Source organism: Strix aluco, chromosome 18 (assembly GCF_031877795.1).
Source record: "Strix aluco isolate bStrAlu1 chromosome 18, bStrAlu1.hap1, whole genome shotgun sequence".
Classification (NCBI taxonomy): Eukaryota; Metazoa; Chordata; class Aves; order Strigiformes; family Strigidae; genus Strix; species Strix aluco.
Window position 1 is genome coordinate 15,561,355 of NC_133948.1, and position 27,909 is coordinate 15,589,263.

The window sequence follows — 27,909 nt, forward strand, 5'->3', positions numbered from 1 at the left end:
GTGGTGCTGCTGCTGGGAGGCAGCGGAGGGGGGGCTGCTGGGGGTCGCAGCCCTGCTGGGCTGGGGTGCATCACGTCCCCCACCCCTCAGGAAGGGCCTGGGGTACCCCCTGGTCAGGAAGGGAGTGGGGGGCAGCAGGAATTGGTGCTTTAGCCAAGGTGATTGTGGAGTGACCCTGGAGGTGGGACGGCTCAGAAGTGCCAGGGGCTGTGCAGCTCGAGGAGCACTGGTGTATGGTGGGGGAAGGTGGAGGCGGAGCAGCGGGCTGGTGCTCTGTGTCCCTGTGGGAGCAGAGCCTGAGGACAGAGCAGGTGAGGCGGCAACCGTGAAGTTGGTTGAGTTGCCTGGGAGCTTTGCAGGATGCTGAGCCCTTCGCACATGGCTTCAGTCCTGCGGAGAGGGAAGAGGCGTGAAGCCACACAGCTGAGCTGAGGTTGGGTGGTGCCTCTGGAGGTCACGTAGTCCCGGGAAATCACAGAATCATTCCGGTTGGAAAAGCCCCTCGGGATCATCGAGTCCAACCCTCAGCCCGACTCTACAAAGTTCTCCCCTACCCCACATCCCCCAACAGCTCATCCAAACGACCCTTAAACACACCCAGGGGTGGTGACTCCACCCCCTCCCTGGGCAGCCTATTCCACTCTCTGACCACTCTTTCTCTGAAACATTTTTTCCTAATGTCCAGTCTGAACCTCCCCTGTTGCAGTTTAAAGCCATTCCCTCTAATGCTTTATTTGCAATTAGAAATCCCAGCAGCTTCATTTGTGTAGCTCTAATTGATGGCAAGTTGCTTCTCTTTGTAGCTGCAGTCCGTAACTCTCCTTTCCCTTCGTCTTTGGCAAGCACAATTGGCACTGCGGTGCCGTGCGTCGACCCGTGGCACAGAGGCTCTGTCTGTGCTCTGCAGGGGCTTGTGGCCTTGACACAAACTGAAATGTCCCCCCCAGGGTGCACTATGTCTCCACCACCGGAGGATGGCAGGAGGTGGCAGCTGGCTCCGGGGCTGTCACCTCCCTGGTCTCGGTGTTGCCTGACCACAGACAGCAGCAAGGGAAGAACCCAGCGTGGCTTGATGCTGGGGAAGGGAGACAGGACTTGTGAGCTGGTGTGCAGAGCGAGTGGGCCCGTGCCCCCAGGGACACGCAGGGACCCCGACACGTGTGCTCTGCGTTTGCATAAATGCGCAGCAGGAGACTCTGCTCCCATGGGTGCTGGTAGCTGCCTCCCGGTGAAAGAATTGGGAAGGGCAGGATTGTCATTGCAGGGTTAATGCTGACCCTGTGTCCTTACTTCAGGTGTTTGATTTTTGAAACATGAGTATTTCTTGGAGGTAGCCCCATGGTAGCTAATAACCTGTGTTATATTTAAGAATACAAACTCCCGATGCGAGTGTGATTGTGGGATGGCAGCTCAGCCGGTGGATCCACACGCTGGTGGAGGGGCAGTGGTGGCAGTGCTGAGCTGAGGCAGAACATCTACTGTTGGGGAGAGTGGTGGCTCTCATCTTGCCTAGGAAGGGAACCTCCATGGGTCCTTACATGGCCCCATTTCATTAGTCTGGATGGTGAGTGGGTCATGGGAGATCAACCACATGTTAAAGTTCACCAAAGGGAACAGTGAGATAATTGCCTTTATTCTGGGGACCTTTAAAGGTGTCTGGCTTATGAGCAGTACTAAAGCAAGCAGCAGGTATGGCTTCCTTGGCTTTTCTTTTCAAGCTTTCTGCAAATGCCTCCCAACTCACTGCTTTTGTTTTCTGACAGCATCTTTAAAAGGTCTGAAAAAGCCTTTGGGGGCAGCAGGACAGAGTCAGGCTTACAGGAACCCCCTCCTGCCTGGGCTGCCGAGGAGGAAGCGGGTAACCTGCCCAAAGTGGTTTGCAGAGACCCTGTCACCTGGAAGGTTTCTTCGTCATGCTGATGGTTCCTCTGCTAAACACCACCGTCACTGCTAGCTTCTTGCAAGGATTTGTTTCCTCTATGACATCCCAGTTAAATATTTTGGGGTGTGTGTTGGAGAAACTCCCAAGATCTTCAGCCAAGAGCGTGTTTTGCTGCATGCTAATTAATAAACCGATCTGTTAATTAAACTGATCAGAATAAATGATCTGTGCAGACGTTCCTGCAAGAAACCCCTCGGTAAGGACCAGCGTTTCTCCAGTGGAGAGGAGGTGAAGCGGCGTGTGCTGTGAACGAAGGCATTGCAGCTGCGCACGCTGCCGAGGTGTTGCTGCCCTCACCTTCCTCCTTGGGGCGCTTCACAGATGGCCACAGAGATGAGACATGAGGTATTTTTCCTGTCACCAAAACACAGCTGTTGCACCTACTATATGATCACAGCTGTTGCACCTACTATAAGATCGTTCAGCTGCAGTTTAGGATGGAATGAGAAGGAGGTTGAGGGGATTTAAAGAGGACAGCAGCACTAACAGCAATTACAAAAAGCCCTTTGCAGTTGTGATTGTAAGGGTTTGGTGATGCAGCAGGTATCTCCATGTAGCAGTGGAAGCAGATGCTCCCAGCGTACCTAGGATTTTTAGGAGCATGCTGGGAATGGGTGGGATGTGTGTTCCTGAAGCCTGTCGCCTGGACCCTTCCCTGGCTTTTCTGCCATGTCTATGTTGATTTGAGTTTTTCTCGAGCAGTTTCCTAGTCACCCAGAGCAAGGTTGTGGACAGGCTAGATGCAGAAGTGGTGGAGGGAGGTGAGCAGTGTGGTGAGGGTCCCTTGGCTGTGCCCAGGACCCAGCAGGGACACTGAGCTGCTGGTTTCTGTGACTTCTGGTTACCTGTGGAGCCCTTGCCGTCCCAAACAGGGGCAGCCTGGTCCCCATCGGAGCAGCACAGCCTCAGTGGTGTTGCACCGGATCCCCATCTTCTACGTTGCTGGTCTTAGAAGAAAAGAAAGAACAGTGGGTGTGAAGCAAAGCCTGTGTGTGATCTGCGTATAGGTAAGGTGATGGATCTGGTGATTTATGACTGTTTTCCCCACTGAAGGGGACGTTGTAGTGAAAGGAGGTGGCAACCTGCAACACCTGAAGTCGCTGTGGGTCCCTGGTCCCCTCTCTGGGGAAGGGAGCTCTGCCTGACCTGCCCGGGGGTCCCCGGGAGCACCTTTCAGTGGCTCATCAGCCTCTCACGTAGGACCCTTGTCGTGGGATGAGTGTGAAGCGATTTGAGCACTGGACCCAGCTCCAGCTTTCCCTGGGAGTTTGTGCTGGAGGCGAGCCCTGCACGCTCTGGGAGAAGTGCTGAGACACAAAACTTGTGTGGGGGGCAGAGAGACTTCTCCAAAGACGAATGCAGCATTGAAGCCTGCCTTTTTCTGTGTAAAATAACTTCTCATGGTATTGTAGTAACGTCACATTGGCGGGGATGCTCTTCATAGAGATGAATAACCGCTGGTTTTTCACCTCAGTTATTAGAATTGTAGCTTCAGGTTTAAGGAGTCTTACCAATTTTAAACTAATCTCTTCAGGGAGAAGCTCTCCCTCTGGGACTAACCCATTCACTAGACTTAAATATTCATCTACAGCTAAAGCTGGACAAGTTGTTCAGGGAGAACAAGGAGGTATGAAAGCATGACAGGATGATAAAAATCCAATTTATGATTCTCCCCTGAATGTACTGATAGGAGCTTAAATTGCTGACAGAGCCTTATCAAGGGAAGTGGCAGCTGTTATATTTAGCAGCACAGGAGCACAGTGGTGACTTGTCACACCGGGCATCAGTAATCACTCGGCTTCTGACACGAGCGAGGGTGGAAGGGCTGCGCAGAGAGTCCTTTGATGCGGGCAGAGGCGCAAGCAGCAGCAAGGCAAGGAAGAGAAGGACCTGATGGCGTAAGATGCTGATGCTGACTTTGGAGAGGATGGAGGGGATAGAAAAGCTGTTAAGACTTTCTAGACAGGCTCCTCTGCTGCAGGAGGAGGTTCCCAAGCCGTGGGCAGAGGTTTATTGGCCTCCTTTGCAAAGAGCACTGGAGGTTGATTATTCTCTCGGGTGTAACTGGTCGTGCTGCTGACGCGATACCTGCAGCCAGGCTGTCTGCCAGTCAGCGACCACAGCCATCGAGCAGTTGTTTCTTCTTCCCAGAAATGGGGTAGGTTGTAGTTTATTTCTGGCAGATCCTGACAGGATTTTCCTCCTGGAGGAGTACAGCTTATTCCCACGGAGGGTGAGATGGAGCAGGCAATCCTGCTGGTCCCAGGGGCACGTTTGACACAGGGCACCCCATTATCTGGGTGCTACATGGGGAGGATTGGAAGAGATCTCCTGCCTAAACCTAGTTCTTGCAGACTGCAGGGAATGGTAGACTCGCTGGACAGCAGCTGGATATTTTATCTCTGTTTATGTGACTGGCTCTGAAGCTGGATGGTATTGCTTGTAACTCTTGTAACTCCACAGAACATTTTCAGTGGTGGTGTATCTGCCTGAGCCAGTTCCCAGCTAAGCCACCTCTCTTGTAGCTCTTTCATTTTATGTCAGCTCAGCCAGTGGCTTCTTCCTTCCCTGCCTGTGTTGTGTGAACCTGGGGAGCCTTGACCCAGAGAAGCATTTTCCTGCTCCGTTTCACTGCTTAGCATCTTGTTAGTAAGCAGCGCAAACAAAAGATGCTGAAGGATTAATGTCTTTGCTTTAAAAAAGGAAAGGAAAAAAAGAAGTCACGTTGCTCCCCTGCCTTCTGCCTCTGCTCTCCAGCACCCGGCTGCAGGACGGATGCGCTCCTGGATGAACCTACTTCTTCTGTGAGAGCGAGGTGACCTGATGGTCCAACAGGACACAGCTGAGTCTCTTGGGACTGTCTGCAGGCGTTTCCTCACCGATGCCTCGGGGCATTTGTGGGAAGATGGGGAAGAGCTCTGGGGTCCCAATCCATATGGAGGACTTGCAGGCAAGACCACGTGCCATTACACTGGGAGTAGCTCGTAGCTTCCGTGGAGGCTGTTGTCATTCCTCATTTTTGTGCTGGTGCTGAATTAAGCAGCCTCTGCCCCATCTGGGAGCCCTCACGCTTGTCCTCTCTCAGGCAGCCCCAGCTTATTTTCCATTCAGGCCCCTTGTGGCAAAGTCCTCGCTGGAAATGGGCTGGATAAAAGTGGCATTGGAGCATTTCATTTCCATAGCTCGGTGACTCCCAGTCCCATCCCCTCTGCATGCTCCTTGTTGTGCCTGTACTAGTGCAGTCCTCCTGTGGAGGACTTGTGGAGGACTGTGGAGGATCACTTGTGTTGCAGTGGTGATGCTGGTGATGACTCGGAAGCACAGTACCTCCTAAAACTTTCATTGTGCCTGTGAGTGAAAATGAAAAGCTCTGGGTGTTACTAAATCTTGATAACATCCAATTCCTGCTTAATGAGTCATGCCAAGCACAGAGGTGGGCTGTGTCGTGGAGGACAGTGGTCCAAGAGCAAAAACACTGCTCTGCTGAGGAGCAGCGTGGCACGGTGTGGTGGAAGGACCTCAGCATGGTGTGGTGGTGGGACCTTGGCACGGCGTGGGACTGCCCTGCCATGTGTCGTGCTTGTGCTGCTCCTGACCGCCAGGACGGGGCTCTGGAAAGCATCTCTGTGTTATAATTTTGAAGTGCAACGAACTATCTGGGAGACAGTTTTTTTGTTCTCACTTCTTCTGTTGCTTGGCAAAGCAGCTTAGCCTGGGGCAGGAGGGTGTGTAAAACCAAGGTGTTGGGGACCCATTTTCCAGAGCTTCAGTGGTTTTGGCTTTGCCTTTGCTTTTCCAGGTTTGCACCTTCCCTTTGATGTTGTTCCCCCCCCAGCTTTGCACGCCTCCAGTGATGCGATGCCTACAAACGTACGTAGCTATTGAAGGTGTCTGTGGAGTCATTAAATAATGAAGTCAGGCTGCTGAAGGTTGAAAGCGACTGTTTTTAAGGCTGTGGTCAGCTGAGGGGTTGTCCCAGGTTCTCTGTGGCTCGCGTGGTCCGGGGGACGCTGCAGTCCCGGCTGAGCACGTGCCCGTTCTGCTCCTTGGAGGTTTCCAGCCTGGGGAGCTCGAGGGCTGTTGCTTTGCAGACTGTGCAACAGGTGATTGATCGTAGCGATGCTGAGCTGGGCAGGCCAGAGGTGAGCTCAGTGCTGTTCTTGACATGAGTTTATGTTTTGCTGATTAGGGGTATCAATTAAACTCAGACACCAGAGTGAAAAGAGCAGGCGTGTTTTACTGGAAATAGCTAACTAATATAACAGAATAATACAGAAAACATACAGTAAGAAAAGACAGAATAGTGCTCTCAAACAGGAAAATACAGGGTAATGCATCAAATCGTTACTACCTGAGAGAGAGAACAGTGATTAAGGAAGATCCATCCCCACTCACACCCGTTCCCACCATCCAGCCCCGCAGGCACTGGGCAGCCCCGGGTGCAGCGAGGATTTGTTGAGCGTTTCCCGGGGAGTGGGAAATCCTGCGCGGTGCGTCCACCATAGCTGAGGCACCCAAAGTCGTGTGAGCGGGTCCAGCCTTATATACCCAAAAATCAGCAAGCCAGAATAGCTGGCACCTTTGTTTTAAGCGTAAATACCTGGTTTCAGTCTCACATTAGATTCCCCCAGAGCCTGGCCAGGGCTCAGGGGAGAAGCTCAGGGAGTTTCCCTGCTTATCTAATTGGATTATGAGCGAGGTCACACATCAGGTCCCAAGGCCAGACAACTGTCTCTGTGGCCCTGTTATCTTGCCCACACAAAGAAAGATAAAGATATATTGAGGATAGACATGTTTTATGATGTTTAGCTACATCTTCTATACATATCTCACTAATGATTACGTACTGAGTTAGCAGTTTCAGCGCAGGGCCTGTTGCTCAGGCTTCAACACTTCCACCTTTTACATCAGACTAGGTGGTTTGTTATAACTTAGTATAAGACCTGTTAGCACAATGGTTATCAGTTATAAAATATACAGGATTCATCTATAGGTCAACCCTGGCTTGAGCTTATTGTCCAAGCCTTAGCACTTCAGTATATTAATTTAATTTTCCACTCTCACGTGAGCAGCAGAGTAGTGACTCAGTTCAGTGGAAATCTTTGGAAAAAAAGAGAATTGTAGCTGAAGCAGCCCCAAAACAGAAGGGTCGGAGGGCTGAGAGGTTATGTTTGTCTTTTCAGACCCCGCCATGAGTCCCTGGGGTCCCACCATTCCTGTGGGGCCAAGTGACCCCGGCGTGCTGAGGGGGTGGCAGGGATGGCCGGGGGGGTGGGAGCTGTGCAGAGGGCCACGAGCCCAACCAGGCACCAAGACGTGTTGGCTCCCAAGGGGTTCCCACAGGAACCCGGTGTCTGCTCCAGCCAGCAAAACCCACCACAGGTGGCAGCGGTTTGGCGGGTGGGCTCCGGCAGCTGTAATTTGCTTTTCAGGTTGTTTTTGGCCGTGTGGCTGCTCTGGCTTAGAAGAGCTGGGTGGAGCAACTGCAGAAATCCCTCTGCTCGGCCTCATCCCTTAGTCTTGATTTTTTTCAATTATTGTTTGATGCTTAATTTTAGTGTTCCTGAGGCTTGACAATTCACTGCTTAGGTGAATAATTGAAAATGAGGTAAAAAGAGACATTGCATTGCTGTGTCATTAAAAAACTCTGGGACATGTGTAGGTCTGTATTGACGAGGGGCCAGATTTCTGAAAAAAAAATGTAGATGGCAAGGATTTTCTTCTGTGTTTATCTGGCTAATAACAAGGTGTGTTTTCCTGATATGAGATCTAAGAGCAAAGAGCAATAAATGTTTTATCTAACCTTCAGAGTTCTATTAAGCCTGAACTTTTTTTGATTGCACTATTGTATGGGACAGGTTGTTTTAAAGCAAAACTATGGTTTGAATGCAAGTTACAATTTTTTTTGTTTTGTGTGTTTCTTGGCGAGTGGGTTGTAGTTTGATGCTGTAGTGAAAGGTGGGGATGACTGCTGCTTTCCTGCAGTGGCTTGCTTTTTGATGTCAAATTTAAAATTGTCATGGAAAAAAAATGTTCTGACATATTTGGGCAACGGAGCTGGTGCAGGGTCTGGAGCACAGGTCTGATGGGGAACGGCTGAGGGAACTGGGGGGGTTTAGTCTGGAGAAGCGGAGGCTGAGGGGAGACCTCATGGCCCTCTACAACTCCCTGAAAGGAGGGTGCAGAGAGGGGGGATGAGTCTCTTGAGCCAAGGAACCAGCGCCAGGCCAAGAGGGAATGGCCTCAAGCTGCGCCAGGGCAGGGTCAGACTGGCTCTTAGGAAGGATTTCTTTGCAGAAGGGGTTGTTGGGCGTTGGAATGGGCTGCCCAGGGCAGGGGGGGAGTCCCCATCCCTGGAGGGGTTGAAGAGTCGGGTTGACCCAGCGCTGAGGGATCTGGTGGAGTTGGGAATGGTCAGTGTTGGGTTCATGGTTGGGCTGGAGGATCTTCAAGGTCTTTTCCAACCTAGAGGATTCTGTGATTTCTAAAAGCTAGTGAATAGTCTTGTGTGCTGTTGGTGGGTACTGATGTACGTGGGACACTGTAGCCGCAAGCTATCCAAAATCCTGTAGATTTTGGAACGTGTATTGTATCAAGCCAAAATACTTCAACAAGACAAATTTTTGTTAGGTTTTCACATAGTGAAGGACAGTGTAATAGCTCAAACTTGGTGTCCTTTTTTTGTCATTTCTGTGGATTTTTTGGTAGTTGTTCCTTGTACATTGAGCTTTCTTTCTGTGCGAGTTGTTCCTGCATCCCTTGATGGGAGCAATGCAAAGAACAGAATCCATCTAAATAAACAGAAATACAGACAAGTTGTGTATAAAATGTGTTGTTTTTAACAGTTTATGGTTCCTAACTAGGGATGCTGTGACCTACAGTGCCAAAGAGCAGCCTCGGTCAAGCTGTGAGTAGAACCATCAGTGTGTTAGTGAAAGATCCATGTGTTAGCTCTTTCAGCTGACTATTTACACTAGAAAAAGGTTAATTTGATTATTCTGTTTATTTCCATCTTGAGGGTGAATTGCATATTCTTCACTAATCTAAGATTTTCGTAGCATGCAAACCCACCGTGGGATTCAGTGTAAACAAGGTGGAGCCTGTGGGTGTTTTCTCTCACTCCAGTAGTGCTTTTTGAGTGGAATAAAATAAATGAAGGCAGGAGCAAAATGTGAAGAAAAAGCCAATCGTTGGGCAAAGCTAATGAAGAGCCTTCAGGGATCTGTTCCTCTGGAGGCAGCCTTTCTGTATGACCTTGGACAAGTTACGTGGTTTTGCTTCTGGGTGTCCCTGGTTTGATATTTGCAGCCTGGGGATGGTGAGATGGGTCTTAAACTGCTCTGGCCTTGCACATGTTGTTTTCCTGGTGATATCCAGAGGTTGAAATTCTTCTCAACAGGGAAAGAAAATACCCCCAGTAGTAATCGGCTGCAATGTTGCCATCTTTTTCTGCACGATGCTCATGCATGGCAGGGCTGGGAGGTCAGATGGAGCGGTGAGCGTGTCTTTTCCTGAATGGCATTTGGTCTGCAGGGAAGAGTTTCAGCTCTGGATTCCCCGACTCTACTTGTGACCATAAAAAAAAATAGGTGCGTGGGGACGAGGTGGGGCTGAGGGGATTCGCTCCATGGGGATGTCTACCGAGCTGTGTGCTGCCAGGCTCGTGCTGACTTACTGCCACTGACTGAAGGCAATGATGGAAAACTAAATACAGCAGAAGAGAATACAGAGAGAGGATTTGAGGCATTGATGATTGGTGTGTGATGCTTCGGTCCTCCCTGCACCCCTGTCACCAGTGAAGGTACTTGTGTGCCTGTTCCAGTTTATGTCATCAGGGCCAGCATGGTGTGGGTAGAAATGGCTTAACCGAGGGACTACATGGCATGAACCTGCTACTCAGATGCTCCTTTGCTTTTCTAGAACCAAGTTATTAGCAAAAATGACCTTTCCTGGAATGCTTGTGATGTTGAGTTTGAGCTGCATCAGTGGTGCCCCCACTCCATGGGGCTCGGGTGTGTTGGGCACCTGCCCCGTTCGAACCCAGAAGGAACAAGGGCAGCAGAAGAACTGGAGGGGATGGGAAGAGAATCAGAAAGTTGGAGGACGTGGAGGTGTTGCAGCCGTACCCTGTTGCACCCTGCTTCTGGGATTTCAAGGCTGGAGGTTCAGGCTCTGGTAGGTGGAGCCAGGTCCTGTACAGATGAGTCGTGAGGAAGGGAACAGGCAGTGGGAAGGCTCCCCGTGGCTCCCCGCGCTGGGTGGTACCTCGGTGGGCAGGGAGAGGGGAGCGAGGGGCATCCCTGGCCGGGTGGGCTGCGGCAGGAGCCGGGTGCTGCTGCAGCGTGCCCTGTGTTGGTCTGTCAGTGCAGGGCTGACACAGAACTGCTGTGAGTGTGTCCTGTGTCAGTGCGGAGATGGGCCAGATAACTGCCAAAACAGGTCGCAGAGGTGAGGAGGAACTGGTTGTGTTTGAGTGTTTTTAAGAATAAGCTTAAGCAAAATTAATTCCTTGCAGCGAGAAGAGGAATGAGAAAGTCTAAAACCCAGAGAAGCAAAGATGCTATTATATTTTACATTTATTTTTTCTTTTTACCCCTTAAATAATTCTTTCTTTTGAAGCACAGAACAAGGGAGAAGGTGCAGTGTTACCTAGTTGTCAGGAGAAGGTTTAAAATGCTAAATGTGTTTCCCTTTTGAAAGTCTCGAGAGTTTTCTTGCTGTGTAGGCATGGTGTGAATGGCTTTTCCTGGAAGGGAGGAGAGGAATGGAAGAGGTTTGGAAATTGGTGAGTGGTCTGATATCAATAAGATGAAGTTTAGTAAAGCTGGGTGTGAAATACTGCTAAAAAAACTCCCAGTAGTATTGTTTTGGTGAATATGTGCTTTTTTTTGGGACATCATACTTTAAAAACACAGAAGGCATTTGGAGAGTTGTGAGGAACACCCAGCAATGTAGGAAACATGAAAGAATCAAACTGTATTTAAAAAAAAAAAAAAAGCAGCAGGTTATGAAAATGTGAAAGGTGTTTTCCAATACACTGAAGGTTTTTGCACAGAAGAAAGGCAGCTGCTTCTTCCTTGTGTCTGCAGGGGGCAGAGGCAATCCCTTCAGTGGGAGCAAGAAATAACTTGGGTGTTGAGAATAATTCTCTGCTTACAAAACACGCCAAGCCCTAGAGCACGAACATCTGGAAGCAACATTTTCAAGAAAGTGTTTGACAAGCCGGTGTCAGAGGTGCTATGGGTACTCTGGATGAGTACCACTCCTGTGTCGCTGCTGTAAATATTAGAGACACCTTCTGCTGTTACCTGGGTGCAATGCTTTTCTTTATAGGTTTCTCCATTTCCTTGTAGTTGTATTAAACTTTACCTATTTGTTCTGTTTCTTTAGATCCTGGCTGTATTCATGTGGCTGGGTTTTGGTTTGGTTGGGTTTTTTGGTTTCTTTTTTTCTTTGTTGTGGAATATTTGGGCATTTGTGGAAAGGGTATTTCAATGCAGTGTTATGTTATACAGTATATTATTATAGTTATTATAATTAGTATATTTTACTTAGTGTATTATAAGGTACTTGGGTGCAGGCAAAAGTCCCCAGAATTATTTTAAGGCAGTTTTGTCGTGGTGCCTCCCATACAGTTTGAAGTGAGGACTTGAAATTTGGCGAGGAGCCTGTCTTTGTGTGGCTGTTGTCGCTCTCGAAAGGCAGATCTGCCCTGACGTGCTGAAGAAGAGGCCTCTGAAAAGGGGCTGTATTTGTGCTTTTCCATTAGAAACTTTAAAACCAGCTGAAATTTCCAAAGTTTCTGTTTTCTCCGAGCTCATTTCATGCCTCCCGTGTGCTGGGGCAGGGCAGGCAGCTGCCTGCACGTGGTGGACGCAGGAGGAGGAGCAGGCAGCATCTCCCAGCCCCGAGCGCGGGGGGATGAGAGCTGCAGAGAGGGAAAGGAAAGGGAAGAAATGAGGATATGGAGCCTGCAAAGAGTGTCCCGGAGGAAAGATCGCCTTCGGTCGGAGCCTTACGGCTGTGATCTCCCACCACACGTCCCCACTTCACGGAGCTGGGCCCTTGCAGAGCACTGGATGAGGAAGAGGTGCTGTGGAAAACGCAGTATGTAGTTTAATAAATACAGACCGTAACAAAGCAGGAGGTGGGCTGAGTTTGGCACGTGTGAGCCACCAAAATTTTGGTGCTTTTTTGAGTGCTGGGTTTTGCAAGCTTGTAGGGTTGTGCTCCTTTCGGGTTATGTAATGGGTATGGAAGTGTTTGAGAGAGACCTTGGAGTTGGTTAGGCACATAAACAAATGTCTGAATTCATAAAGTGATGAATCTCTCCATACTGGGTGGTCTTCAGAGCTTGCAGAGCGGGTCCTTGCATGGGGCAGCCCTTCTGACTGTGCACAGTGCTGCTTTCTGCAGCTCCACCAGGGAGAAGTTAGTTCAACTGCTACAAATAATGCCTTTCCAATCGATTTTTGATGGATGAACTGGAGTTTGAGTTGTTTTAGTACCACTAATCCTGTCAGAGCTCTGGATTTTTAGAATTCATCTAATGTTTTTATTGGGTGGTTTTGAAGATGGATGTGCCACAGTTATAAAGATGTTAGAAAATTAAGGACTATAGATGCTATCAAGATTAGGTGAATAATAATGATGAGAAAAGAAGATGTCGTGCTAAAGTGTATAGGCCTTGGGGGTATGTGTGTTAGTGGTCACACTCAGGAATGGGAAAAGAGAAAATACTTGAAGTCTGTGTTTTAGAATTTCATCAAACTTGGACAAAGAAGTCAGACTAAACCCAAACTACAATCATCATCCTAACCTTCCTGCCTACTCTTCTCTGACGTGAAGTATTTGGAAGGTAAAAGTTGCAAGGGAGGGTGTATTTTAAAAATCTGATCTATTTTTTTGGAAGCAGAATGGTTTGGTATCGCCAATAGAGCCTGAAGGTAGACCAGTGATCCGGGAGGCAGTGCGTGTCCGTGGGGATGCTGGGTGTGCCACAGGGAGATGAATTTTCTCCTCTGGCTCCCCTCATTCATCATTTTTATCCTGGTCTTCTCCTGGCCCACCTCTGCCAGCCCTGGTGACCCACACACCCCACACCCTTTCCCACCTCTGACTTGCCTACTGATTTTTTTGTTGCTCAACAAGAAGTAACATCACGGTTTGAGTATTTCTCACAGAAAGAAGCAAGAAGGAATTTCATCTTGACGTAGAGTGACATGACATTTCCCGGGTATCTCTTGCTGATCCTGGGACCAAGGTAACTCTTGGTTTTGAGTGGAGTGAATTAAATTCAAGGATAAATCTGCAATCTGTTTTCAAACAGGGAACTTTAAGACTAATTCACTGAATGTTTAGATGAGTAACTGTGCGTGTGACTTAAACATTGGCAGGAGGAGGTTCATGACAGCTGGCAGAAGAGATGCAGAGCTAGTTATAACAGTTTGTGAAAGACTGACCGAAAGGATCTGAGCTTTGTATTTTATGGTACTTCCTTGCAGTTACTGCAACAGGAGTACAGCTAAATTGTGTTCAAGCCGCCACTAGAATAAGGAGGTTGCTTAGAAGAACAAAGCAAAGAGTATCTTGGTGAAAAATGCTTTTCCCTAGCGATTTAGACAGTCATCCAATGCATTTTCCTCTAGTAAACTGGGGGAGATCACGGAGTTACATTCCATGGGTTTGTCTGGTGAGCGGGGAGATCTCACCAGGGATGATGAACCCTGATGGGTCCCTTCCAACTTGAGATATTCTGTGATTCTATATTTGACCGAGACCCTGTGTCAACGTGTTCATACACAGCAGGTTGTTAGCTCAGCCCTGCTTGTCCTGCCTAGTTGAGCTTCATGACCTTCACTCCCTGACAGAGCAAACTTCTGCGAGGCTCAGGTGGTTGTCGCTGTACCCCGCTCCTCTTGCTGTCTTACCTTCCAACCCCAGTGAAAGGTTCTTGCAAGTCACTGTTAAACCCCCTGTAGGCTGTACTTGAAGCCTGGGAGGCAAAGCCAGCCCTAAGGAGAAAAAGGTGTTGGCTGTGTCGGTCTGGTGTCATCTACAGGGGCCTGGGCTGGAAGCTGCTCCTGAACTGGTCGTAAATGGTCCGATTTTCAGGGAAACTGAGTAATTGTAGGAAATCACAGCTTTGCTGATCATAGGCATACACATGAGGTTTTGGTATTTGTATGCGGAAGATGAGTATATGCTCTGTATATATATGTATGTGTGTATGTATGTCTATCTCCCCTGGTATGTATATATACATGTACTGATATATAGACGTATATACGTATTGGCTCTGATCTTATGTCAAAACACAGATCCTGGCTCCATCTGGTTCTTGGATCTGGAAGTGCTCATTTAGAGCTAAATCCCATCAAGGCCTTCCCTTCCAATTAAAAATTGCTGTTCTCGTGTTGTTCGTGTTTTTTTCCCCTTGAAAAATTGCTGGCTCTTACTCAAAGCATGAGTATATGTGCAAACAAGTTAATAAAATCTTTGCATGCGTGTTCATTGCCAGCATTAGTTTTCTCTGCCTCGAATGTGTAGTGTGGTGATAGCTTGATTTTTCAGAATTTGTCCTTTTTCCACCCAGAATGCTTGGACAGTCCCTGCCTCTTTTTTTAAATATGTATACACAGAGAGTGATTGCAATTTAAAAGATGGAATATAAGCCTTTCCTTTGTTGCTATAAAAGCCTTGAAATCCAGCTAAAGTGGGAGAAAAGTATCAAGCATAAACTATTAATACTTGTAAGTACTTGACAGCAGTTTCAGCTCCAATTCCCTGAGCTGTGATTGTGTATTTAGCTGCACATCATGCGGTAGCACCTTGGCTGTAGCTGCTTGTCTTATATTGAGTTGTGATTTATGCCGCATTTTTCTTCCGGACTTGCTCGTTCCCGTGAGACCAGTAAAATATTAAAGGCTGGGAAAATCCAATTGTCCCACAACAGAGGGGCGAGAAAATAAGATAACAGGAGGGCATGCGGTTGTGAAAACTCAGAGGTTTTGTTATTGAGGTGTTGGGGGGATGTGAAACATAGCTGTGTGAGTAAAATGTATAATGAAGTTTCTGATAAAAATGAAGAAATTCTGATACATATTTCAAGCAAGTGTCCTAAAAATAACCTCCAGCAGCATTTAAAGGGACAAGCTTCCAAATATCATCCTCCCCCCTCCAAAGCAGCATCCCTTTGGTTTGTGGACTGAATATCCGACAGCCCATTCATCATCGCTCAGGAGACAGCTCCAGCGAAACCTCCCCTTGGTAGGACGCGGTGTTGTCTTTTTTTCCCCCCTTTTTTTGGCAGGGTGATGCCTGTTTCTGGCAGAGATGGAGTTAAGGGTTGCTCCGTGGTGCATGCTGGTAAGAGGGTGGTTTGATGGTTGCTGTGAGCTGGGTGCCGTAGTGCTCTGCTAACAGCATGTGGTGAGAATTTATTACGTGAAATGTGGAACTGTAAGTGCAGCGATGCAGCCGTCTGGCTGACTGCTGAATAAGGACGTTTTCTTTTTTTTTTTTTTTCTTTTTCTATCCTAAAGCTAACAGCCATGTAGCCTCTGCGAGAGCGATCCCGCTGTGGGGATGAAGGGTAGGGGCTGCTGGGAAACAGGATCCATCCGTTCCTTCTGCAACGCCGGCTGTCTGAATAAATTTCACAAGGGTTAGTGGCCTTCCCGGCGTCCTCCTGCCGTCGCTGCCAGACGGACCCAGCCCAGCGTGTGCTCCCTCAGCATCTGGCGTGGTGCCTTTCCCTGCCACGCAGATGCACTGGGGAGTGATGGAGGGGCTGCTCTAGCTAGCAAGGTGCCTTCTTGGGATGGGGAGGGTGTTTAACTCCACACAGGAGCCCTGGGAGACAGAGAAATACAAAAAATATTCTGTACCGGTCCGTCGGTGGCGTTTGCGTGGCGGTGTGGCATCTTGCCTACAGACGGGGCTCTTGGGCATCACGTGCTGTGTCCTTTCTCGGTTTGGTTTGAGATTTATAAAGTGTGCGGCACTTGCTCTTTCTGCTTTATCAGATGTTTAAAAAATACAGTAAATCACCCACGGTTCAGATTTACTAAGTTCTACGGCTAAGAAGGTTAAATCCTATGATAGTTTGTTCTTTTTGCGCGTGTTTAATATCGGAAAGAAGAATTGGTTGTTTTGTTTGTAGTGGGTAAATTAGTTCCTGCTACAGTCTGTTTGGACCTGTTACTTGCTTTCAGTAAAATATATTTTTTTTGTTACAAGCCAAATTACTTTGTAGTTGAGATGAAATGAGAGCGCTTCTGTGATTGTACTGCCCATGAGCCTGGCATGTCGCGAGAGGCAGAGCTGTTCCCCAGGAGCACCTGAGTGGCGGTGAGATATAATTTAAGACTCAGCACTATAATGTCCCATGTGTTATTGCTCCCCACGTTATTCCAGGCATTTCCCACTGCCAGTCCCAGGAGAGCTCAGTGCTGGGCACTCAGGAGCACTGTCCTTTACTGGGCAATTGATGCTCCACCCCAAGTCGTGCTGGTTTGGGGCAGAAATCGCTGTTTTGTCAGCGCTACTGAACAATTTCGTTGTGTTTTTTCTGGGTTGGATCCTGCGATGAAGCAGGACAGGTCTGTTGGCAGGGGTCCTGCCTTTCAGTTTGGACAGCTTCTGTGTCTCTTCATTGGTGGAGGGGCTTCTCACAGCAAAGGAAGAGGGGTGGTGGTGAGAAATGAGGATTTGCAGGATGCCCTTAACTTTCCTTCCAGACCATCGAGGGGTCCTCTGATCCTGGGCACTGACAGCTCATTGCTTACTGTGTTGTATTTATATTGCTGTGGTGCCTGGAGGGTCTGTGCCTGCTGGGAACTGGTGGCGCTGGGTGATGCACACCTGGACTTTCTTGGTGGTCAAATCCATTTGTTGCTCTTTTGATGTCCTTTGGGATGATTAATAGGTTTAAGGAAGGGAAAGTGCCAGATCCTACAAAAAATTCATTAGGAACCAAGTCACTATCTCCTGCGTGGGTTTCATCTCACCTCACTCTAGGTGAGATCATGTTATATCCAATTTAAAAGCTGATCTCTTGACCCGGAGCTGTCTTTGGCACCAGTAGAGAACTGGGCACCTCCGAGAGCTGTTTGCTTCTTCCCCAGAGAGGTTGCGTCCAACCCTGAGGGAAGCCTGGGGGTGGATCTGCTCAGATTTGGACTTTCCATTTCTGGCTGTCAGAGGTAGGTGAGATAAGTCATCTCATCTTCGTTAGGTACCAGTGTTTAAAGTTGCCACTTTCAAATGCTGGTCCTGTTTTATTTTCATTAATGTGTGGTGTGAAGCTGCCTCTGCAGAGCGGTGTGTGAGCATTAGCCTCTGCTTGGTCTGGTCCCCGCGCCGTCCACATGGACACACATTGCTGTCCTGCTCTCAAGCATCACTTCACAATAAGTTATTTTATCTAAATGTAATTTCCTTCCCCCAGAAAAAAGCATGGAGAGGAGAAATGCAAATAAAAATTCAAGCAATTGAGTATTTACAGGCTTCAGATTACAAAAAACCAAAGCTTTTTTATCAGATCCAGATCGTCCTCTCTCCTTTGGTTTTCTTTTCAAGCAGTTTTTCTCAGCTCGGGTGACGTAAGGACACGTGTGTAACTGGGGATCTGCACACGCCTGCACAGCAGTTTATGTAACTAGGCTTCAGCGGAGAATAAAATGCCCCAAACCAGAATTATTCTCACAAAAAGCTGAAACCAGCCTGATTCCTGTTGCGTGAAAATTGAGGGAAGGTGGTGAGTGGTGAGCACGGGAGAAACAGCGATTGGAACTTCAGGGAGACCTTGGCAACCACAAGGCACGAACCTCGGGATGTGTCTTCCAAGGGTGTCTGGGAAGGCGTTAGGTGGCCTTGGCATCTTTGCAACAGGGAGTGATAGAGAGCATGAAGCACTGGGGGTTTTTTTGTTTTTGTTTTTGTTTTTTTTTTTTTTTTGTTTGTTTGTTTTTTTTTGTTGTTGTTGGTTTTTTGTTTGTTTGTTTTTTTTGTTTTTTTTTTTTTTTTTTTTTTTTGTTTTTGTTTTTTTTTTTCCAATTTAGCAACCTTCAAATTCAGATATCCTCAGGGTTTTCCGTAGTTCTTCCCGGGCTGGTTCCCCACAGTCTCACCCAGCTGTTGAAGTTGTCCCCCCTCGTTCTGCCTGGTGCTGGTAAAATGATTGTGGCTGCTTGCAGCCACCATGGACACATGCACTCCTTTTCCTGGGTGTGTCAAACATATTCATTGTGGGACAGCACGTGTAAAATGTAAAATGTGCAAAATATACCTGTGATTTTAATAGTTTCAGATGTCTTACGTTAGCCTTTCCTATCCACAAAGATGCCCCACTTGGTCTCCATAGTCCTGGGCAAAGGGAGAGACTCGTGGCAGGGGCTGAAGGCAACATGCAGCCCTCTTGGAGTGGACACCCCAAATCACAGCCTGATTTTTTTCCTCCATTTTAGTGAATATTGGGTTTATCAGACTCCCTTTAACGCATCTCTGGCAGCTCCTGATGCAGGAGCTTCCCACAGCTCTGTGATGCTGCTTCACACCGGCAGGATGAGGTGGGGGTTGTTTTCCTGGCTGGGCTGGTCTTTTTCTGCCCCCAAAGCATCTTTTCCTCATTTTCTGGTGGGAAAACGATGCTTTTGGGGAAGTTTTGCATCGACGTGTATAAAGCTTTCCCTGTATGACGGGGGGCATATCTGTATGCCACATGTGGAGCATATTTAGCAAACGCAGAGGGATGTTGACCCTGGGACGTAACAAGCAAATCTTTTTCACATGTTAGCAATGAACTGAACCCCAAAGCTGGGAAAATGTTGGCTTTTAAAATCAATTTACTGTAAAAAATGTGATGTGCAAACTGTGCAGTAAAAGTCTCTCTGGTAACCACATTCCCCATTGAAAATGTGATACTTTTTCTGGAAGCAAAAATATTTCCCAAAGATGCTTTGCTTTTCGTTAAGAAATCCTCATGCTGTAATAGTTGTTTTCTACAAAAATTTTGGCCTTAAATCCACTTATGTCACCAAAAAAGGAGCCGTTTGAGGTATGTTTAAAATGCTGATGACTTTTAATGAGCAGCCCAGGGAAAAGCTGACCTGGCTTTTTGCTCAGCGGGAGATTCCTTGCAAACAAAAGTGCTCAGCCTGGAGGCTTTGGGTTGCTTTTAATAGTTTCTTTTGTGCTTGTGTGATGAAACCAGTGCAGACCTTGTGATTAGACAGTGACAAGAAAAGGTGAAAATGGAATTAAGGGGACTTTTTTTTACTCTTCTTTGTATGTTAAAGGCCTGATCTGGTTTGATTAGAGCTGATGGGATCTTGTCTGTTGGGTTCATTGACATCGGCCAAATTAAGGAAGAAGGGCCGAGGTGTTGAAATCTTTCTGTAAGGAGTGAAGTGTTTTATTCTGTGTTACAATAATGGGTTTTATTCTGCATTATGCTAACGGGTTACAGCTGTCTGCCTTAATGCCATAGGAGTACAGGCTAGCAGGAATACAAAGACCACACTTACTGTGCATAAAAAGGTCAGTAGGTAGCTGACAGATAAAGATAATTAGCTGATCTGTAGTTAATTTTGAGGATCTCAAAGCTCTTTACAGGAGAAGTGACTAAATATGATGCTCCTGCTTGCAGAGGAAAATACACAGAAACACCCCTGCCAGGTCCACTTGGTGTGTTCGGTGCTGGGGCCTGGGTTACTTACCACGTCCCCTGCTCAGCAAATGTAATCCGTCATCAATATTTGATGGTAACGTGGCTTGTAATCATCTAATGAAAGTCAAATCCCAGGCTGCCACCCGTCAGCGACCAGGGCTCCTGGGGCTGGGTTGTCAGTGCACTGGGCTTGTGGGTGTGATGAGAATAGTTTCTACCCAGGCCATAAAATAGATGAGGAAATACATTTCTATAGCTACATACATAGCAGTGTGTATTTATTTCATGGCCCAGCTAGAAACCATTTAAGTGGGTGTTTAAAATTGATGCGCAGATCAAGCCTGCTCTATGATGAATGTTGGGTTACGTTTTGAGGAGGGACCAGGCGTGCGTGGCTGCTGTACCATTGATGATGGACGACGCTGTAGCCCGCTTCCAAAAGCAGAAATGTTGATTCAGCCTTTTTCCAGATTTATTTAGAAGTCTTCCAGGGGCGCTCTTGCCTGAGAGTTTTGACACCTCCTCCCTTGTCATGGTCATCCACAAAGAGAGGGAGCCCGAAATGGAGAGTAATATCTAATACCATGAAACCCACAGGCACGTCCCATGCTGTTTCTCCTGTGTGATGTAGTTCCTCTGGAAAGCATGTCTGTGAGAAAGGCATCTCGCTGAGATGTAGAAGCATGAAGAGATGCTAAATCCATTGGCTTCTTGGTCGTCTTGTTGCTGGGGTAGCTGCTGTCAGGGTTAGAAGATTTCTGTAGTTTGCACTGGGGTTGTGCCTGGCTTGAGCTGCTGAAGAGCTGTAGATGTTTTGTTATGACTTCAGCAGTTGAGCAGCAGTTTGTGGCTGCTGTTTTCCCTTTGTGAAAGCGCTTAAAGTCTGTAATCAGGGCTGTCAGAGTCATCTTTTTAAAAATAAAGACAGAGTGCTTTACATCTATCAGATATTTTATGTAGGGTGTATTTACATAGTGCTCTACTTCACTCTAAATGGTTTTACCAGCTGCAGCAGTGAAATAACTAGGGGTTGTCCCTGGGGATGTTAAGAGATGTTTCATGTTGTGGAAATCCTCTGTTGTTTTAACCAGCACGAGCAAAGGGAGTGCCTGGGATGTTTGCTTGCAGAAGGGAGGAAGGAGCCCCCCCTCCAGCTGCCCTGACCCCCCCCATGACCGGTGGAGGTGGATGTGCAGGTATCTGCGTGCACACGACAAGGCACCGCAGCGGTTTGGGCAGCCTCTGCAGTCCCACAAGTCTTGCTAGGACGAGCTCGTAGGGCAGTGAGTGTCCGAAGGGAGCCCTGCTTTGCGAACAGAGCGCGTTGCATTGCCTCCTGAGCTGGCCAAGCCGCGCCCTTCACACCAAGGAGCCCTCACAGTTCAGCAAGGTGGCAGAAGCGTGCGCCGAGGGCAGGAACCATCCATTTTCTTTCCAAATGATGCCCTCTCCTCCCCTTTCCCCTTCATTTCTAGCAGCCAGGGAGATGGGTTTCTGCCTGCGTGCACGTGTGGCTGGGTTGGAAGAGGATGAACCCCGAGGACGCGCAGGAGCCGGTGCGATGCCTGGGCACTCGCGGTGCAGGATCGGTGCCAGAGTGACTCAGTGCAAGGCAGGAGATGCTCTCCTCAGAGCTAATCGACAGCAATCACTAACAATGTGGGCTTATTAGCTGTGTCTTAAATACAAAGCAGAGTAATTAGTGAGGAAGTGGCCATCTTGACAGCCCCATGGTGTAATTAGAGACCAGAAATGCATTTATAGAATTGGAAAGGAGATGAACTCCCAGCTCCGTCCGAATGGGTCTGCAAATAGAGGTCCTATGTACAGCAGAAATGGATTTATTTTTTTTGCTTTTTTACTGACTAGGCAGCCAGCACAGCACTTTAGGAGAGAAGATGCTGCATTGGAGTGACTGTCCTCCTTGTCTGTGCTGTTCTTCAGCCAGACCTGGACTGGCAGCTGATGATGGAGGAGCAATTCCAGGGGTAAACTGCTAGTTTAGAGGGTCTTTTTGCAGTAAATCAGATAGTAACTGCTGTGTAGACAGCAGAGTGTGGCCCAGGCTCAGCGAGCCACTGCCCATCCTCCTTTGTGGTCCTGCAGAGCTGCTGTCAAAGCACATGTGTTTGCAGTCATGGCTGTTGTGCTTGTAGCTCCCGCGGGGTCCAGCCTGGCTTTACATTCGCTCACGCAGCAGAAAATTAACCCGGCCATAGGAGGGAAGAGTACAGCATGGGTTTGGTGTGTTGTACTGGCTCGTTGCAGGGGTGGACAAACACTGAGGAGCCTCAGAGTGCTTGTTGAAGCTCCCTGGTTGCCCCAGACCTGGCGTGGACTCAGGCAGCTTAGGGGTGGCTTTAACCTGTTGTCTGTTAGGGTGAAGGTATAGCAGAGCTTGGTTCTTGGAACCTCCTCCCCATCCCAGGGCACTCATCTACAGCATCTCCAGGAGAGAAAACAGGCTGGGTGATCCCTGAATTTGCAAAGTAAAACACAGGCATGGTACTGTCTCCAGGAAGGAGCTATCGCATTTGAGAACATAAAGACGCCCCAAAGAGTGCAAACCCCGCTGAGCTTCCCTTTGCAATTCATTTTCCCTGGGCACCAGCACAGCCTGGCTGTGACATTGCTGGAGATGGATGTTGCTTCGTTCACCTTAGGGCAGGATTTTGATGCCAAAAAGGATTCGGCTCCATTGGCACGCAGCAGGAACGGTTGTGTAACGACCAGGCGAGGGAAGTGCCGTGTTCCTCTGCTCCCAGCAGGAAGATGGCTGTGGGACACGGTCACCAAAGGCTCCTATTGACTCTCAGCCTGCTGTGCCTTGCTGTGTCAGTCTGTCTGGGTCACTGTGGCTCGCAGGCTGCTGTGCCAACATGCCCCAGCAGACCGGTGTGGGGGGAGCACAGCAGGCTCCAGTGTTATCCCTTGGGCAGGGAGGAGGGAGCCCATGGGGACCGGTGAAGCCGTTGAGATGGCCAGGTGTCTTCCCTGGGGGTGTCAGCATCCCAGCCCGAACCAGTGTGGAGGAACAGCTTGCTTTGTTCTCTACAGCTTACAGTGCTGTCATCCCCTGCCCCAAGGAGCGAGTGGCTCTAGGGCTGAACTCTTCTAAATAAAACCAGGAAAAAACACTGCAGCATGGGGCTGGGAAGGTCCCTCCATCATGAAGAGCACCGTATTGTTGATGCCTGTTCTTGTTCGTGCTGTGTTCAGGCTGGAAGGGGATGTGGTAGGTGGGTATTCACAGGCACTTCCCACGCAGGCAGCGCTGCGGGGGGCTGCAGGTGTGCTCCTGCGTTGGATAACTCGGGATCGAAAAACAGGACCTTGAGCTGAAACAGATAGAAAGGAGCAGAACTGTGAGGACAGACGTGGCACAAGGAGGTGGAGGTGGAAAGGAGCTAGGAGTAAATACAGCCTGGAAGTAGGATTGCCCCCCCCCCTCAATAGTGCTGTGCGGTCTGGCACGGCCTCCCGGAGCCCCTGGGGGGGACACAGCCCCCCATCGCTGTTCTTGCAGTGGGTCAGCAATGGTGACTGCGAGGAACACTTCTGCCCTCTTCACCGTGGTGTTAATTTTCTGACAAGACCAGGGATTTGGGAAGGCTTCAGAAAAAGTTGTCCCAAGCTGTAGGATACAGCGGAGAGAGGGGGTTGGGTGGTTTTGTTCTGTTTTGTTGTCTTGTTTTGCTTTTTAAAGGGAGAGAGCAAAAGTCTGCCCTTCTCTGCAGACCTCCTCACATGGCTATGCAACCTCCTGGCTCTTCTTTCTCCCATCCCTCTGTCTCTTCCAGTTTCCCTCTCTCGTTAAATACACAACTTCTCCCAGGCAGATTTCAGATTTTCAGTAGCGTGATGAAACTTGAGTTCATGTTGTCCCTGCTGCTCTCTCTTCTTCCGTAGTCCTGCTGTGTCACCCCAGCAGCTCTTGTCGACCCAAGAGATGTTGCAACTCCACCACCATCGGGCCTATGGCTGGACTTGCGTTGTGGTGTGGGAGAGAGGGACAAAAAGAGATGCAGGGACACACAAGAGGCATGTCGGAAGCTGCTGCATCTCCTGGAGCCTCCTCATTCAAAGAGCACGGCACATTGGCTGGAGCAGCATCTCAAGAGAGGTGATCCCACCAAATTGTGTGAGAGCTGTAGAGATCAAGTGGAAGCCAAAGAATAAATGATGATGGTTATTATTGTAATACCTTGTAGGCTTTTGGAGGATGAACTTGCTGTTGCTGAAGGGATCCATGGGGACGTGAAGGTGGCAGGTGCTGGGCACGTGATGGTCCATCACTTGTGTGTGGCAGAAGGGTTCCCACCTCAGGCGCTGCTTAGTGCTTTAAGTTTGAATGTCTGATGGAGCCCTGGCCGTGATGGGCCCATCTGTCACCGAGTGGAACTGATTAAATTACCTTTCCATTTGTAGGAAATGGGTTGTTAGGGCTGTTTGCCTGTTAATGATTTCTCTTTTGCCCTCTTCCAGGAGAATAGTGCGTTGCTGCCTGTCTGCTCTGGTGTGTTTGGAAAGTCTTCCTGCCCAGTGAGTGGAAGGAAGGAGGGAAAAGGAGAAGGGAAAGGTGTCCCCTTAGGCAACTGTGACCAGTGCCATGGTGCCAGCCTGCTCTTGGTGTGAGCACTGGCATGCCTGTGCGCTGTGCCGTGCCGTAGCATCCTCCAACATGCAGCATTTAAGCCTCTCAACGGTATTTTGCAGAAGTGGGGAAAATAGGTGCTTCCTCCTCATGTTCCTGCTCTCGGGCATCTTGTTCTGAGCCAGTGTCAGACCAGGACCAGCGCTGGCAGCTTAGCTGCAAGCTGGATGTAATACTGTGCAGCCCACTAATTAGTATGTGCAGCTTTGGTGTTCGTTGTCAATTAAGAAGGCTTGAATGGTGCTGATAAACTGCAGCTTTTAATTAATGAACGTGCAGTCCAGTAAAATACACATTTTGTTGCGCAGACATTCATCCCGCCTTACCCGTGGGAAGATTACCAGTAATTACTGAAGCCTTATTAGCAGTTGTTAGTTTGTAAAGGCATGCAGCCAGTTAAACTTGGGTTTGGATCTGTCCCCACATCTATCTGTGAGCCCTCCAGCCCACGGTGATGTCCCCAGCGCTGCACCCTCGATGTGTTCGCTTGTCCCGCTGCAGGTTTGCCATAGACCTTGCTTCAGGTCTCTCACTTTTAGGTGAGATTCTGTGTTTCGCTGAAGCTTCACCCTTGCTCTCTGTTGGAAGAATCTTCCCTATAATGTGAAAATCTTCCCGACAAAGGGTCCAACTGAAGCTTTGTCTTTCCTTCCAGTTCAAACCCTTACCAAGCCTGCCCTGGATGGCCGGTGCTCAGGAGGAGGAGGAGGAGGAGGTTGGTGGAGGTGTGTGCTCCGCGGTTTTGTCTGCGTGTGAGTACTGATGGAGCAGGATTTAAATCCAAAGGCAGAAGCACTGGGAAGGGGGTGTAAGTCAGATGCCTCTTTGGGGCTGTTTGTGACCTGCTTTCACCCTCCCCGTGCCTGGGGCTCTCAATTACACGCTGGGCAGCAGAGCAAACGGGCTGGGCGACTTCCAGGTCCTGCAGCATCCGTCCCTTGCCGCTGGCATGTCCTGACCTTTGGGGTATTGGAGGAGGGTAGGTAACTTACCCACCCCGATCCTCTTACACGCGAGTAAGCTGAGCACAGGCAGCTCAGGCGGATTTAAATGCACATAATGGCATGCATTAATGTGACGGTGTCGCATCCAGCTCAGCCTGGATGGCTGTCGAAGGCTTTCTCCAAAATGTTGGGTGAGCTGAGCTTGGGAGCCTGCAGGGATGTTGCTGTGCGTGACGCGGGGTCTCAGGGGCGAGGGGTGTGTTAGCTGGTGGCTTTGGGAGAAGGGAGGCTGCAGTGTGTCCTCTCCTGAGCTGCTCTGGGCAGCATCGCAGCAGCAGCGATTTTGGGACAGGCTGCCCAGCCCCTGGCGTACCCGTGGGAGCTGAGCTCGTGTCCCAGCAGACCTTGACCACTGTCACACTGGTGCTAGCCATCTGAAACCCCCAGCGCTGGTGAATTGTGCTGTCGCCTGTGTGATCCTGCAGCGGCTGCAGGTTTGATGGGGACGATGCTATCGCAGCCCTGCAGTCTCTTCACTCCCTCCATTTGTGTCGCTGCTCCCACTCCCTGGGAACAAGGTCCCTTGTCATCTCATTCTCGTTACTGAGGGTTAGTGAGGAAGGAGAAAGCTGACAGGAATGTGGGAGTGTCCTTTATACATCTCCCACTGTTTTTTGTGAGGATGAGGAAGGTTGGGGCAGGTTGTGTGTTCCCTGCTGATGGGAGACTTCTAGGAAAAAAAAAAAGACTTTATTGATAAATAAACTAAAAAGATCATGGGCCAGGTTCATCTCTGGTGAACCCCTGGGAATGGTTACACCAAGGATGACGTTATCCTGTGAGGGATGGGACTCGTGTTAGCTCATGTGCCTCTCAGATTCGCTTCCCGAGTCCCGGCTGTGCCACTGGCAGTGCTGCCTTCTTTCGCTGATGGATTCAGGAGGAGAGGCCAACCCATATGTGAGCTCCCCTCCTCACACTGCTGAAATTGTAGATAGACCTGAGGCTGGAAAATGTTTAAGCATCATTAAAAATGCATGTTTGGTGACGCATTTAGGAAGACATCCAAGACTTTCGATGGCTTTCAATAGCTGCGTGCCAGGGTGATGTTACTGTTGTCTGTGGAAGAAGAGGGCATCGCCCCACATCCGTGATGGGGGTCTGTTCTGTGAGTTTCTGCTCTGAAGAAAATTAATTTCCGCCAAAATATCTTGACATTTTATGCCACTTCTGCATTTCTCCTGGCTTGTTTCGGGCTAAGCAAGCTGCTCGTGCCCAGCCCTGCACCACTCCCTGCCTGCTCCTGCCTGCGGCCCTTGCAGAGACGCAGGGACTTCTTGTTCCCTTGCTTGTGGTGCCACCAAAGTGTGGTGGCTCCTTCATTTCAGCGCAGGGGAGCGGTGCAAATTCATAGTAATCACCGGATACTAAAGGATTTATGGAGTAAATGGACAGACACAATTAAATAACAAAATATGTACATTTTTTCATATGCTTTGTTCATCTGTTAGACAAGAGCAAATGACTTTTAATTATTTATGATGGCACTTGTGTCTGCAGGGCTAAATATTTGCTGGTCTAGTGGGAGATAGTTCCCAAGCCGTGGGTAGTGCGAGTCCTCCCTGCAGAGTTGTACTGGATTGTGTGCTGGCTGTGAATTCAGAGTGTACATCTAAATGAGAGGAGGGATGGTTTAGTAAAGTGCAAATTTGTAATGTTCATCTGGATGTGGATCTTTTTGGCCCTGGAGACTCAGAGTGGGTCACGGAGGTTTTTGCTTCTGTATTGCTGATATGAATATATTGAAAGATAATAAATGCTTTCACAGGCAGTTTTATGTGGGATTTGGTGGATATCAGCCAGATATCCAGCCTTTCTGTGCAAAATCTCAGAGGGATGCTGGGGGGAGACAGGGCCTCCTGCAAGCTCACCATCCCAACCAACTCCCAGAAGAGCAAAGCCCCTCATCACCCAGGGCTTGGCTGTCTGGAGGCTTCCTTATCCCAGTGCTTTCTGCCTGGTAGACTGTGGACCCCATGGAAAAGCAGAATATGAAAGAATACAGAGTCTGCCACGGAGCTGGCAGCCCTGGGTTGGATCTGCTCCACCTAAGGAGGTTTCTGGGGCTGAACCTCATACCTTCTACAGGAATTTGACTTGGGATATTTTTAAATACAAGCGTTACCAGGGCTGCCTGAACTACGGATTTGTTGATCTCTGTTCTATCTGCCGAGTAATTTAATGATCCAAGAATACCCCAAAGGGAGGATCTCGGTGTTATCATCAAACTCCCGTGGTGGAGGTTGTGTTCAAAGGAGAGCTGGGTACCAGACATGGGCTGGGAACTTGCTCTGCAGCATTGCCATCATTCCTTCTTTCTTGAAATATGCAGAATAGGAGTAGCTGGACTTTGAGACTCTTCGGGTGGCACATGTGGGCTGATTTGGGGTTGGCTTCCTTAGCAAGCCTGGAGCCTCCCTCTGGGCAGTGTCCTATGATGTCTGCTTTAATTTAATTTAATACAGAGTGATACCCAGGGAGCTGACAGAGCGATCCTAGCATGCAGCATGTGGTTTTCATCTTCTAACAGCTTGGAAGGTCTCCTCTGTGCTTAGCAAACACCTTAAGTGATTCCTGAATGAAATTCTGGCATGAAAAATCAGTGGTTGTTAAAGGTGCAGAGGTTCCCTCTGCAGAC

The 27,909-nt window shown here is 48.8% G+C and overlaps 1 protein-coding gene across 16 annotated transcripts in view; it reads left to right on the forward strand.

Annotated features, from left to right (window-relative positions):
* OSBP2 (oxysterol binding protein 2) overlaps nt 1–27,909 on the forward strand; it is a 129,196-nt gene that overhangs the window by 48,310 nt on the left and 52,977 nt on the right. For 8 of the 16 annotated variants that reach the window (XM_074844179.1, XM_074844181.1, XM_074844183.1 and 5 more), the window contains one exon: nt 24,923–24,982. The exons of 3 other annotated variants lie outside the window; for them this stretch is intronic. In XM_074844179.1, the coding sequence (XP_074700280.1) occupies nt 24,923–24,982 (60 nt within the window). Of the gene's footprint in view, nt 1–15,514; nt 15,537–24,033; nt 24,156–24,922; nt 25,020–27,909 lie in introns of those variants that run through there. 5 more of the 16 variants (XM_074844187.1, XM_074844190.1, XM_074844186.1 and 2 more) reach the window with 5 other exon arrangements.